Raw genomic sequence first — 15,101 nt, forward strand, 5'->3', positions numbered from 1 at the left:
CAGGCAAAACCACGAATGTACATAAAATACAGTAAGTCTAAAATTATTTTAAATTTTTTAAAGTAGCTTGATCAAGGTCATAGAAGACTCAGTTGGGCCAGATGGTGCACACCTGTGATCCCAGCACTTGGGAAGTGGAATCAGGAGGATCTGGAATTCAAGGCCAGCCCTGACTATAGTGACTTGAGGTTGGCCTGGAATACGTGCAGTCATCCCTCAACAAGCAAGTGAATAAACACACACGGAGCCAACCAAGCCACACCCCCTCCCTGTGCCCTCTAGCTTCAGGGATGTTCTTGTATTTCTTCTTGGAAGGCCATTTTGCTTTTTCTAAAGCTCTAAATCTAAAGCTCCGATTTACTTGATGGCAATCACTTCTCACGCCTCTGAAGCTTCTGCATGGGCATCTCTAGATCTGAACTCTCCTTGAATTTTTTTTGGACAGGTGTGAAGCTGTAAAGACCCGGGGAACTGAGCCTGTGAGAGTTAACTCTACCCAGCAATTACAAAAATCTGTCTATCATCCATCACTGTCAATCTGTCATCTATCTACTATCCATCTATCATTTATCTATCATCCATTCATCTAACATTTATCATCCATCCATTAATCTAGTATCCTATCTATCTATCATCTATCCATCCTATTTTGTGTGTGTGTGTGTGTGTGTGTGTGTGTGTGTGTGTGTGTGTAAAGGAGTGGTCTCAGTTCCTCAAAGCTAGCTAATTTTAGAAAGAACCAGATTGCACTGAATATTTATATCCACAAAGATAACTAGTGGGCTGGAGAGAGCCCACTATCTATCTATCTGCCTTTGCTAAAGAGCAACACAGATTGAGCCGTGCCAAGTGTGTGGGTGGGCGAAAGAAGTTTTGGCTTATAGTGGAAGCTGGTGTGTTTGTCTTCTCACTCGCTCTCCGGTTTGGGCCCCTCTGGCTCCCAGGCGTGTGGTCTCGGGCGAAGGGAGTCTCGACTCGTTTGTCGTCTGTGCCCGTCACCCCCGGGATCAGTATGAAGTGAGTGTGTGAGCGCTCACTGGAAGGCACCTCGTCCCAGCACTAGCTAGTGTTCACTACATCCTAACTCTGACTCGTGGAAACGCCCGCAGCTGACACTTGGCTCACCTGGGAGAGTCACCTGCTGTCCCTTCCTTTCTGCTTCCAAACTCATGGGAGAGCCCCGAGGGCCTCACTGCCCTGTTTCTAGGCTCCCCCAGTGAGGCTAATTTTCAGGTGACTGTGTACGTGCCTGGCCCAGGCTCCTGTGCGCCGACACACGGAGAGGGAGCGTGCTGGTGTCAGGGACCGGGCGGGTCCATATCCGGGTGGACCGGGTGGGTAGGGCTGTTCCTCCCTCCAGGTCCCGAGGTGGATTGGGGTTGGAGGGAAGGACCTGCGGAGATTCCCCGTCACCCCTTAGGATCCGAGTGGGGGCAATAGAAAGGAGGCTAGGGTGCAGGGCGTCGATCTAGGGCGTGCCCACCCTTTCTGCCCGGCCAACCCGAGGAGCATCCCCAGCCCAGGCCCCGAGCGGTCGCGAGGGACCTGGAGCTGGAGGAGGAGGGACCGGGAGCCCCGAACTTGCCCGGGAAGTAGCGGGAGGGCGGGGCCGGGCCCTGGTCGAGGCGGGAGGAGGGGCGGCCGCAGCTGCATCCAGCCCGGCTGGCTTCCTTCCCAGCCCTCTTTCCCTCCTCCTCCTCTTCCTCCTGTATGAGTCAGGCATTTCCCGGGGAATCGGAGCAGCCACGCGCGGCCCGGGAGCCAGGAGCTGCAGCAGCGGCGGCTGCAGCTGAGGCGGCGGCGGCGGCGGCGGGGCTGCCACGGCGGCGGCCACCCGCGCCCCGGGCGCGCAGCGATCATGGAGAGGGCGACCCAGAGCGCAGACGGCGGCGGCGGCGGGGGCAGCAACAGCAGCAGCCGTAGCAGCAGCCGCGCCACCTCGGCGGGCTCCTCGCCCTCCTGCTCCCTGGCTGGCCGAGGGGTGGCCGGCCGATCGGCGGCCGCGGGACTGGGCGGCGGGGGCAGCCGCAGCAGTCCCGGCTCGGTGGCCGCTAGCCCGTCCGGAGGAGGCGGCCGCAGGAGGGAGCCGGCGCTCGAGGGCGTGCTCAGCAAATACACCAACCTCCTCCAGGGCTGGCAAAACAGGTAACCAGCGCGTCGCCCGCGCCCCCGCGCGGTCCCCGCTTCCCGGGTGTGGATGGTGGCGCCACCCGCTGCCGGGGACTGCCTGGGCACCTCGCCCTTCCTACACCCCAGCGGGCACCGCAGCCGCGGGAGGAAGGCAGGAGCCCTGGTTTTCCTCCGGTGCTGGAAGCTTGAGGAATCTGGAGTGGCGACAGGAGCGCCCCGGGTGGTTCCGGTGTCCTACCTGCCAGAGGTTTCTCTCACCCTAAAAGAAAGGACTGAGGGGGACCGGCAGAGAGGGAGTGCTAGGTGCCCGGTGCAAAAAGCGTTCAGCACGTATGGTCTAGCACAGTTCTCCCTACCCCATAGTTCGTGTTAAAGTATGATGTTTAAAATACAACAAATAGCACCGCCACCAACAAAGAGCCTGTCGCTTGTCATCTTTGGAGTCCCACCCCCTCCCGTGGGCATACCCCTTCCCCAGTGGGTGGCTTAAGCGTGCAGTCTGTTATCATTATTCCCCGTTCAGGTGCATGTGAAGTTTCTTGCTTCCCTCTCAAAGTTGGCAAGCCTTGAATTGGGCGTGGTGGCAGACGCGTGTAAGCCTGTGCTTCAGAGGCTGAGGCCAGTGGACTTGAGTTTGAGGCCAGCCTGGGCTACATAGTGAATTCCAGGCTAGTCTGAGCCACATCGGGAGACCTTGCTTCAAGAAAGAAGTTGACAAGTCTAGTGATGGATAGACTTCTGGAAGGATCGGGCTGTTAGAGAATGGGATTCTCAGCGTACTTGGGGTGATGACTGTGTGTGGACTTCCGTTGTATGGAAGGACTTTAAGGATCAGATTGACCTCCGGCCCGCGCACCACCCAGTGTGTGTCTTTGTTTGGAGAAACAAGCCAGAGATGAACTGCCCATCCAAAGACGCTGTACAACCTAGGTCTTCATAGATTTGGGACCCTTAATGGTTTGTGCCTGTGAGATTTGAATCCCACACTGAGGTCTGGCTTGTCTCTGCTGGTGGCTAGCTCTTCCCTCAGGCTGTTTGGAAGTGTTCTGATGGTTTCCAGATGAAACATGGGCTGTCATAGACTGTGTGACTCTGCTTATGGGAAGAGAACCTTGGATGTAATGGAAACCAAGTAGTTCTAGATAAAGAACTCTGCAGCTCAGCAAGGGTTTCCTTGGAGATCTGTTACTATGTTAGTGGAGTTGCTTTTAACTTTTGAATCTTTCTTCCCCCCTCGAAATAGCTTTGGTGACTGCTCTTACCACCACCTCCTGTTTTTAAAAGCTGAAAACAGAGAGGTAGGAGGGGAGAGAGAGGAGATGACTAAATGTGATTTCAGTTCTTGAAAGTTGTATCTCCGAATGGCAGTTTAAGGTGCCTTGGTAGTGACAGACACTTTGAAAGTACATCGGGCAATCACTTCTAACGCTTCTTCTTCAAGGGCTTATGGGGCCAGTGGAGCGTCTGCCCTAGATAACAGTCGTTTTCATTGCCTGGCCATAGTATTTTACCTGCAACGTGTATTAAAGGATTTTGCTCTTTGTAGTGGATTTAGGAGGATTTGGAGTTATGTCCTTTTACCAGCTTTTAAACCTGCTCTGGTGTTTTGATTGGAGTCAGAGTTTGAGAAAAGGCAAAGTGAATACTAGCAATCACAAACTTAACCTAGGTAGAGTCCTGATGTGCACCCTACTGAGCAAGTGAGGTCTCAACTTACTATTGCCTTACAGTCCTCTGCCAACAAATGCTCTTATTCGCCTCCCCAAAGCATTTTCTCTAGTGGGTGATGGCTGTGTCCCGGCTTCTATCCTGGGTTGGGATCTCCCTGAACCATGGCCCAAGGTCCATTAATGGTCAGGAGGTGATTTATGCTGACCCTGTGAGACCACACTGCTCCTTTCTCTGGGGGTCTTGTAGAGGGAGAGCTGTATCCATGAAGAGGAATTGAGAAGAGGGCCAAACAGACACCGTAAAGCGACGGAGACCTTGTTCAGGTATTTTCTTTCACCACAGCTGTCCATTGAGTATCTACTATGTACCTGGCCTGCTGTAGCGGCCCGGCTCAGGAGACAAATCTCGGGGCATCTTCCATCAAGTGGCTAGGAAACACCCGAGGAGTGGCAGGAGCTCACTTACAGTACACTCCCTTTTCTTTCCTTTCTTAAAAAAAAAAAAAAGGCAGAATCGGGGTTTATTAAAAGATGTTTTAAAAGTTATTTATTTATTATTTGTGTGTGTATGTGTGCTCGTGTGTGTAGGGTAGCGCACATGTGGAGGTCAGGGGACAACTTGCAGGTATCTCCTCCCCATGTGGGTCCCAGAGATCGAACGAAAGTCATCAGCCTTGACAGCAGGTGCCTTTTCCCTCTCAGCCATTGTGCTGAGAGTGGAAAGATTTTTTCCCCCTAGACAAAGGGTTTCTCTGTGTAGCCTTGGCTGTCCTGGAAATCCCTCTGTAGACCAGGCTGCCCTGGAACTTGCAGAAATCCACCTATCTCTGCCTCCTTGAGTGCTGGGATTAAAGGCTTGGGCCACCACTGCCCAACTCAAAAGCTATTTAAATACAGGTTTTAAGCATAAGTGTCAAAATAAAGAGGCACTTGGGAAGAGAATGAGAGCAGAGATGGGTATGGGAGTCTGTGAGACTGTCTCTTTTTGGTTGTTATTGTTTTTTGTTTTGTTTTTTTGTTTTTTTTTTGTTTTTCGAGACAGGGTTTCTCTGTGTAGCTTTGTGCCTCTCCTGGAACTCACTTGGTAGCCCAGGCCGGCCTCGAACTCACAGAGATCCGCCTGGCTCTGCCTCCCGACTGCTGGGATTAAAGGCGTGCGCCACCACCGCCCGGCTGTTATTGTTTTTGAGATAGGGTCTTGTGTAGCCCAGGCTGGCCTCGAGTTCAGTCAGTGTAATCAAGGCAGGATGGGAACACGTGTCGATAGGCTTCTGTGTTGAGCGCCTGCTTTGTGTCAACTACTCCCTGCAGGATCTGGACCTGTCTTCTTCCACTTTGTTGTTTGGTTGTTGTTGTTGTTGTTTTGTTTTTCAGACATGTAGCCGAGGCTGGCCTCAAACAATGTGTATCTGAGCATGATCTTGAACTTCTGATCCTCCTTGCCTCTAACTCCCAAGTGCTGTGACCACAGACATGCAGGGCCTGGAGATGGTGTTGGAGGTGGAACCCAGGGCTTCCTGTATGCCAGGCAAGCATTCTACCACCCAAGCTGCATCCCCAGGCCCCACTTTTAACATTTGTTATAAAAGTATATGTTTGAGGAAGCTCACCTCAAAATGATTACTGTGGTTTTCCTGGGTTAGTGGCGTTGTGAATGAATCTCATTGTCTTCTCTATTGAGTGTTGCTAAGGATCTAAGTTTTGCGCTCAGCATTCATTAGATCTGTGCTGTAAGCACCTTGTGTACTTTCTGTGAATGAATGGGAGTGTCCAGAGCTGGCCATTGGCCCTTGAGTGGCAGGTGATAGGCCCTCCCTTATGCCTGGCAGCCTGAGTGGAGGACAGTCAGCTGAGCATTCTTGGGCAGCTGACTGGCCTGTTCTTGAGGGAGCCAGGGAACCACTTTACAGTCACTCTGAAAACATTCCAAGAACTTTAGGGACCGCCTCAACACAGCCCCTGCTTCAGGAGACCTTGGTGTGAGTGAGCGCTCCAGACAATCTGCTCTGGTCCTGAAGACTTCAATTTACAAAACAAGTTAAAAATTTAATTTCCCTCCCTCCCTCCCTCCCTCCCTCCCTCCCTCTGTTTCTTTCTTGTATGTGTGTGGACACACATGGTTCATGGCATATGTGTGGAGGTCACAAGACAACTTGTGGAAGTCAGTTTTCTCCTTCTGCTATGTAGGTCCTCTGGATCCAACTTAGGTTGTCAGGCTCAGGGCAAGGATCTTTCCCTGATGAGCAATCTCGCCAGCTCCGGACTTCACTTAAGTCAGTTCTCAGTGAATATTACTTGACTCCGACTACATTGTGGCTGATTTCATCCGGACCAGTGGAGAGAGCACTTCCCCTGCTGTGGCTCAGCAGAAAGTTGGTGATTGGTGCAATTTGAGGCCCGCCATGGGCTTAAGGCCTGTGATTGGTGGAACCCGAAGCTGGGCTATGACATCGCACACTACAGTGCTTCCTGTGAATCCCACACTCCCTTTTCTGGTGGTCTCATGTTTTTTCCACCATTCAGGAGACCCTACCCATGCTGCCACGGAGTCCCGGAGTGCCTGTCCTTACCTGCTTGTGGTCTCTGTGTGTAGGGTGTGCTAAGTGGAGGACACAAAGAGGAGATGTAGCAGAGAGGGAGGGGCACTGGCAGCGTCTGTAGCAGCCATAGCGCTATTAGGGTGACTGAGGACTGTGGGCATGCAGAGAAGGAGACAGACTGCATGCCTTGGTCACTGGAAAGAGCACCAGCTAGCGGCCTGGCTCTAAGAGCTGGGGGTCCTGACACCCAGGCCTTGAAAGCCATCAATACCGGTCAGGCCATTGCTTGGTGCCACCAGCAGTAGCTACTGCTAATGAGCCTCGATTGCTGCCCGCTGAGTGCAGGGCTGCGGAGGGTGGAGATGGAAGGCTGTGACCTGAGCATCCAGAGTTCTAAGTCTTTGCTTATTAGTGTGTGGAGCCATAAGCCCTACCTGTCAGGGTCCAGCACTGAGTGTCTGTTAGTCCAGCCTCGGCTCTCTTGGGCTTGTTGGGGCCTTAGAATCGTAGACATAGAATCACAGCAGCTAAGGAAGCTGCTCTTGAATTTGTGGTCTGTCTGCACAGACCCAAAGAGCCCAACCCAGCCACCCGGTTGGGATATTGCCATTATGTGTGTGAGGCGAATGTGTATTTTTGGATAGGTTGCCATCTGTTGGCTTCACTGCTGATCCATGTTCGGTTGTATGGATATACAATATATATGGATATGCCAAATGGATATATGATTTGTGTGTTACGGGTTGATTAGAGAGAACATCCCAGTTTTTGACCCATTTGGGTGGTATGAATATTCTAGTGCATGAACATGTTATTTCTTTTCTTTAAAAAAATTAGAAGTGCATCTATCTATCTATCTATCTATCCATCTATCCATCCATCTATCTATCTATCTATCTATCTATCTATCTATCTATCTATCTATCTATCTATCTATATTTATCCATCTGTGCGTGCATGCATGAATGCCGTGGCTTTGTGTGGAGGTTGAAGGACAACTTGCAGGACTTGATTCTTTTCCTTCATCTTTTCAAGTTTATGAGGCTTGGTGGCAAATGCCATACCCACTGAACCACCCTACCAGCTTCCTGACTCCCACTCCTCAGGCCCTCTTTTGGTGGGGGGACAGGGTCTCATGTATCTCAGGCTGGTCGCAAACTGGCCATGTAGCGGGAATGCACTTCAACTTCTGAACCTGTGTCTCTACCGTTCAAGTGCTGGGATTACAGGCACTCACCATGATGCCTGATTTATTTGGTGCTGGGGATCAAACGCAGAGCTTCATGCATCAGGCAAGCAGTGCTCCCTGAAAGGGAGTTCCCCACCTGGCTTCTGGCTTCAGGGGGCTGCCGCTCTCCTTGGCTTGTCACTGTGTCCAACAGTCTGGCAGTCTTTCCATCACTTTCCTCTCTGGTGTGTCAGACCTGCCTTTGTCTCCCCAGAACTTGTGTGACTACATTGAGGACCCACCCAGATAATCCAAGACTATCTTCCCATCTCAAGATCCTTTGTGACCTCTGCTGTGTGCCAGCATCCTCACCACAGAAGGCAAAATGGAGAGATTCCAGGGATTAGGATGTGGGCATCTTGGGGGTAGAGACAATATTCAGCCTCTCTCAGGGCTACAGCTTCTAAACTGGCTTAAAAAACAAAACAAAACAACTCTGTGTTTGTGTGCCATGTGTCTGTGTGTGTTTACTGTGCTGTGTGTGTGGGTTGGAGGACAGCCTCAGGTGTGGGTCCTTGCCTTCCATCTTATTTGAGACAGGATCTCTTGTTTGCTGCTGCGTACCCCAGGCTAGTTGGCTGGCACATTTCCAGGAATCTGTCTTGCCTCCCATCTTCTTGTAGCAGTGCTAGAACTGTAGATATGTGAGCACCCACAGGCTTTTATGTGGCTTCTGGAGATTCGAACTCAGAGCCGTAGGGCTGCATGTTCAACCCTTTAGATACTGAGCCATCTCCTCAGTCCCTGCTTCCACTTGTGAGGACAAAGAGGACTTTGGCGATGTGAGGTGCACAGTGAGTGGGTGGCTGGCTGTGGCTCCGCTGCTGGTTCCTCACAGTCTGTTTATGGACAGCTGTCTGAAGACTCCGGGAAGAGACAGTGATTTAGGCCTCTGTGCCCTGAGCAAAGGGTTGAAATGATCGTGCTGGAAACTCCGAGGCTTTTTGCAGTCCTTCCTGGCTCCTGCTGATGTGATTTGGGGCCAAGCCAAGACAGAATTGAAGAGAAAACAGTCCAGAATTTGATTTTTGACAACCCAGACTGAGTTGAATATGGTCACAGCTTCAAAAGAAAGTGCTTTATTTGTGTCTCATACCATGATATCAATAACAGCGATAAAATTAGGAAACATTATATGTGGTTTTCTGTTGTAACTCCATTATTTGAAGGTCAGATAAGTCCTTTGGGCCATGAGTAACTTTCTTTTCTGGCCTTGCAATTTTAAGGGGACTATTTATGTTGTTGTGTGGTTTGGTCCTTTTCTATAAATACATTGATGAGAATATCAAAGGCGTGGGCTCGTGACATAACTCATTTGCCTGAGCATTTGCCATGGACGCCCTGAGTTTATCCTCAGCACCACACGTGTGGGGGCATGGTGGTGTTCATCTGTTGTCCCAGTCCTTTGGAAGTGGAGGCAGGAGGATGAAAATTTAAGGTTGTCTTCAGTTAGTTTGAGACCAGCCTAGACTACATGAATGCAAAGTGTAAAAGGAGAGGACGGAAGAGAGGCAGGGCTGGGGACATGGCCCACTGAGCAGAGCGAACATAAACATGACCTACGTTCAAGATCCCAGCACCCAGGTACAGCCCAGCGTGGTGGTGGGTACCTGCCACCCCAGCCCTGGGGAGGGGAAAGTGAGAGGATCTCATCCAGCTGGGATGGTGAGAAGCTCCAGGTGGACTGAGACTCCGTCTTAAAACGTAAAGGTGGAGGGGCCAATGAGGAAGCGAGGATACGGTTTACTTTGATGAAGGCCCTTGTTGCACAAGGTGATGATACTGTAGAATCCACAGAAAGGTGGAAGGAGGGAACTGACTCCTGAAAGTTGTCCCCTGACCTGCAGATGTGTGACATCCCCAATAATAATGATAAGAACAACAACAACAACAACAACAACAACATATTAATATATAGAAGATGACACTGGACCTTGACTTCTGGCACACACACAGGCAAGCACACATGCACACATGTAGTCACTTTACATACACCAAGTTGAAAAGCAACAGTCTTAGTTAGGGTTTCTATTGCTGTGAAGAGACACCATGACCACAGCAACTCTTATAAAGGAAAACATTTAATTGGGTGGCTTCCAGTTTTAGAGGTTTAGTCCATTATCATCATGGCAGGACATGGCAGAGTGCAGGCAGATATGGTGCTGGAGAGGGGGCTGAGAGTTCCACATCTTGACCCGAAGGCAACAGGAAGTGGTCTGAGTGTCACACTGAGCAAAGCTTGAGCAAAGGAGACCCCAGAGCCCACCCCCACAGTGACATACTTTCTCCAACAAAGCCACACCTTCTAGTAATGCCACTCCCTATGAGCTTTGGGGGCCGATTACATTCAAACCACCACAGTGAGCTATGTTAGTCTTGGCTTTTCATTATGGGGGTGTTCTAAGTTGAAAGATCTGTAGGGAGCCTTTTGGAAAATGTGGGTGGGACTGGGGGACCCTGCTGGCCTGCACTTGGGGAAGCAGAGTGGATGAAGGGACATAGATGACTTCCAGCTTGTCTCTGCTGTCATCATTCTGTCAAGGTGTTGGCCTGATGTTAGTGGGCTGTGAAAACCACCCCCCCTACTCCCCCCTGCTCCCCCCCCCCCCCAGACAGTCGGGACAGAATCAAAGAAACCTTTAAAGTGCAGTGTAAGCTGGTGACGTATCCTTCAGACCTCCTCCTCTTTGCAGGTAATGTGACTTGGCAGGATGTTTATACCCCAAATATTTATTGAGCACCTTTTGTGTGTGTGCCAAGTGCCACACGAGGGGCAGGAGGTATAGTTTAGACCTTGCCTTAGGGAACTGACAGTCCTTACTAAGAGAGGCCATTTGTTTGTAAGGAGCCTGAGAGGAAAGAATATAGGCAGTATGGCCTCCATAGCAACTAACTGTGCAACCTCTATCATTGTAAGCAAGTGGCGAGACTGTGTTCTAATAAAACTTTATTAGCAAACAGACGGTGAGTCGCATGTAGCCTCCAGGATGCAGCTTGGACCCCTTATCCCTTATGCAAGGTGTTGACGCGGATGAGTGTAGGGGCTCTGAAATGCTCGTGTGACGTTTAGCTTTCCTGTGATTCTGTCCCCTTTACTTATTTCTTCAAAATGTGCATTATTACTATGTACGGCGTGCTTGTGCCACGGTGCATGTGCAGAGGTCCGAAGGTGGGTTTTCTTCCAACTTTATGCAGGTTCTGGGGCTTGCACTCAGAGAGCCAGGCTTTCACATCCTCTACCTGCTGAGCCACCTTGATGCCTCCCATCTCTCTCTCTCTTTCTCTCCCTCTCCTGTAGCAGGAATCTTAAAAGTTCTTATTAATAAAATCAAACCTGAGTCAGGTGTTGGGGTGAACACTGGAAGATCAGAGAGACAGAACAAGCCACAGCTAACCTCACCTGGCCAACTTCTCAGCTGATCCTGTTTCCTTAGACTGGAAGCCTCTGTGTCCTTATATCTGAATGGCTCTCAGCTGAACTGTGCTGCTCAAAGCCTAAAAGCTTAACCAGCCAAAAGCTTCTAGTTCCTGGTCCTCACGCCTTATATATCTTTCTGCCTTCTACCATCACTCCCTGGGATTAAAGGCTCGCTTTCTGGGATTAAAGGCGTGAGTCACCATGTTTGGCTGTATCCTTGAACACATGGATTTCTGCCTAGCTCTGCCTCCCAAGTGCTGGGATTAAAGGCATGTGCTACCACTGCCTATCCTCTATGTTTAATATTGTGGCTGTTCTGTCTCTGACCCCAGATAAGTTTATTAGGGTGCACAATATTTTGGAGAACACAATACCACCATACTCTTCCTCTCTCTCTTTCTGCCCAGGATGGCCTCAAACTTGCTATGTAGCTGAGTGTGACCTTGAATTTTTATCCATCACCTCCCAAGTTAGTAGTAGTAAAAGTAACTCATTTATTTATTTATTCATTCATTCATTTATTTACTTTTTGAGATGGTGTCTCACTGTGTAGCTCAGTTTTTATCTATCTATCTATCTATCTATCTATCTATCTATCTATCAATCATCTTTCTATTTATTTATTTGAGATGGTGTCTCACTATGTAGCTCAGGCCCGGAACTCACTATATAGACCAGAACGGCCTCAGGTTTGCTGTGATCCTCCTGCCTTAGCCTTCCAAGTGCTGAGAGCACAGACGTGCTTGCCTGGCTTCTGTTCTGGATCTGTGAAATGGGGACAGTACAGTGTCTGCTGTAGGGATATTGGGATCTGAATTAGTCACCTTCCCTGTTGCTTTGACAACATGCCTGACTAAAGCGAATTAAGCATGGAAGGGTTTATTTGAGCTTGCGGTTCAAGGGGTGAGTCCATCACGCCATGGGCGGTATGCTGGCAGGATTGAGAGGATGTGGGTTACATTGCGTCTGTGGGTCAGGAAGCCGAGAGTAAACAGGAAGTGAGCTGGGCTATCAAACCTCAAGTCCCACCGCCCAGTGACATACTTCCTTCAGTGAGGCTCCACCTCCTAAAGGCTCCACAACCTTCTCAAACAGTGGCAACAGCTGGGGAGGAAGTGTGCAAGCGCACACGTCTGTGGGGACTGTGATGATTAACTTTGGCAACTCAGCAGGCTCTGGACTCACCTGGGAGGGAGTCTCAGTCGGGAATTGTCTAGGTTAGGTTAGTGGGCGGGTGTACCAGTGATGGATTTTCTTCATGGGGTTCATTGAGGTGGGAAGACCACCCTGATTGTGAGCAGCACCATTTCATGGGCTAGGCCCTGGGCTGAATAAAATGGGGAGAGTGAGCCACACATCATCATCCAGTGCTCTGGGCTTCTCTACTTGGGATGCTGTGTGACCAGCCACCTTAGCTCCTGTGGCTGTGACCCCCTGCTGTGATGTTGTAACCTCTCTTTTCCTTTCGGTGGCTTTCTCCAGGGGATGGCATCACAGCAACTGGGGGGCGGGGAGGTAGCTGAGACAGGGGTGTTTGAGGTTCAAACCTCAGCAGGCTCCATGGGAAAGCCGTGAATAGAGAGTCCGGGAGCCGCAGCTGGGGAGAGCAGCAGCCTGGCCTCGGGGTGGAGGGCCGAAGACAGATAAGGAGGACTTGAGAGCCAGAGGAGCCCTTGCTGAAGATGGCCCAGAGGAGGGCTCTCCTGGGAGGGAGCTTAGTGAGGACATTGGCTTGGAGGAGCGAAGGAAGAGGGCTTAGTAGGCCTGGAATGTAGAGTGTGTATGGACCGAGGCTAGAGAGGAGGCGTAGACAGGTTTGAAAAGCTGTTGTTTCCTGGGGGCATTCCTAAGTCTCCAGACCACAGATGTGAAATGCTTACATTGGCACAAGGTAGACACTAGCCTTGGAACAATTTGTAAATACACTGCCCAATTTTGTCCTTCGAAGAAGTGGGGGTGTGCGCAGCACAAACCAACCCATCTCCTCTTCTATAGCTGCAGAACCCAATTAAGCATTCTTACATGTGTTTCTTTACTTTGTGTGTATGTGTGTGGGCACACATGCCATAGTGCTCCTGAGGAGGTCAGAGGACAACTCATGGATGCCAGTTCTCCCTTCCACCCCGTAGGTCCCAGGAGTCAAACTCAGTCTTCAGGCTTGGTGGCAAGTGCCTTTTCATCCTCTGAGCTATCCTTTTGGCGCTAACCCTTGTATTCTGGGCATCAGCAGCGTGTTTACATGGTAATTCCTGGATCTTTTTCTGTCCCCTCCTACTTTTTCATTTCCTGTTAGAATGAAGCCATGATGGGAAGAACTAGCAAGCAGACACAATGGCAGGAATCCTAGCAGCCATGTTGAATTTGAGATAACCTGGATGAAGGCCAGAAGAGACATGGCCTCCAAGGACTTTGTGTTTCAGAGCCTCTTTACAGATTAATCTTTAGAATTTCATGAGTAGGAGGGAGGGAGCTTCTTTTGTAAGCCCCTATTAGTCAGCTCTAACTCCTCCACCTCGGAGATGTAGGTAGCATCCCATGTTACAGATAAAAAACCTGAGAAAGTGGTACATATGTCCAGTTGATGATGTGAAGTCTAGATTTGTGTGTCTTCTTTTGATTTTAAACATTTGTTAATTTTTATTTTATGCACATGAGTGTTTGCCTACATGTATGTATGTGCAGCATGCATGTGTAGTGCCTGAGGAGGCCAGAAGAGGGCGTCTGATACCCAGGAACTGGAGTTACAGACAGTTGTAGGCTGCCATGTGGGTGCTGGGAACTGCATCTAGGTCCTCTGTAAGAACGCTAGTGCTCTGAGCCATTTCTCTGGCTCCCTGGAATGTGTTTTCTTCCTCTGTTCTTGGATGAACTCTTGGAGGTCCATCCTCTCATTTTCTAGATATGATCCCAGGTTTTGCCTCAGGCTAGACCAGCTGTAGCTCATTCCTTTTAGGATAACCCTATTCTCTTCTTCCCTACTCTCGGTCTGTGCCTGTTTTCTTCCCAGCTGTGGCCTTCAGGAAGAAGCAAGCTGTGAGTTTTAACTAGATATTTTGATCTTAGGGTCCTTTCTGTGAGTGGGTGGTTGGAAACTCTACAGTGTAGGTATTCTGTTTGCAGCTTTCTCCTTAGGTGATCTCGCCAGCTCTGGGCTGGTCCTCTGTAACCTTGTGTGCCTGCCTGGTCTTTTGGTCCTTTTTAGGTTGAGGGAGGCATTTGGCCTACAAGAGCTGATAGGTGGATTTAAAAAAAAATATTTTTACTTTTTATGTGTATGAGTGTTTTGCTTGTATGTATGTATGTATGTGTACTGTGTGCATGCCCGGGCCTACAGAGGTCAGAAGAAGGTGTCTGATCTTCTGGAAGGGTGGTTGTGAGCCACCAGATGGGTGCTGGGAATGGAACCTAGGTCCCACAAGAGCGGCTGGTGCTTTAACTGCTAAACCAACTCTCCACCCCAACCCCCATTTTTGAGGCAAAGTCTCACTTTGTAGACCAGGCATAGTTTTTGTCACTGACACAAACAGACATCCGGGGAAGAGGAACTCTCAACGGAGGAATTGCCTCCATTAGACTGGCCCGTGATTATTTCCGTGGGACATTTTCTTCATGGCTGATTGATGTGGGAGGCCCCAGCACACAGTGGGTGGGACCACCTCTGGGCAGGGTTCTATAAGAAAGCAGGCTGTGCAAGCCACGGGGAGCAAACCAGTGAGCAGCACTCCTCCATGGCCTCTGCTTCAGCTCCTGCCTCCAGGGTTCCTGCCCTGACTGCCCTGATGATGGACTGTGACCTGTAAGCCAAATAAACTCTCTCCTCTCAGCTGCTTCTATTCAGAGTTTTATCTCAACAACAGCAAGCAAACATTTTCCTCGTGCCTTGAAAATGGGCCCCAGGAGCTGCGATGGGACCTGGCTGGCCTAGCATGCTTCAGACACTGCCTTTGATCCCTAGCACTGAACAAACTGTCTGTGGTGGTGCTCACTTGTAATCCTAGCACTCTCAAGATTGAGGCAGGGGGATCCAAAATTCAAAACCATCCGACTGGGTGCAGTGGTGTACATCTTTAATCCCAGTACTGGGGAGGGAGGTGGAGGCTGGTATATCTTTGAGT

At 50.1% G+C, this 15,101-nt stretch overlaps 1 protein-coding gene across 2 annotated transcripts in view; it reads left to right on the top strand.

The window, feature by feature from the left end:
* Positions 1-1,858: 1,858 nt before the first annotated feature.
* Positions 1,859-15,101, top strand: part of Osbpl10 (oxysterol binding protein like 10) — a 244,759-nt gene continuing 231,516 nt past the window's right edge. For both annotated transcript variants that reach the window (XM_059268825.1, XM_059268826.1), the window contains exon 1: positions 1,859-2,145. In XM_059268825.1, coding sequence (XP_059124808.1) covers positions 1,859-2,145 — 287 coding nt within the window. The remainder of the gene's footprint in view (positions 2,146-15,101) is intronic.

The sequence above is a fragment of the Peromyscus eremicus genome, chromosome 7 (genome assembly GCF_949786415.1).
Source record: "Peromyscus eremicus chromosome 7, PerEre_H2_v1, whole genome shotgun sequence".
In the NCBI taxonomy this organism is placed as follows: Eukaryota; Metazoa; Chordata; class Mammalia; order Rodentia; family Cricetidae; genus Peromyscus; species Peromyscus eremicus.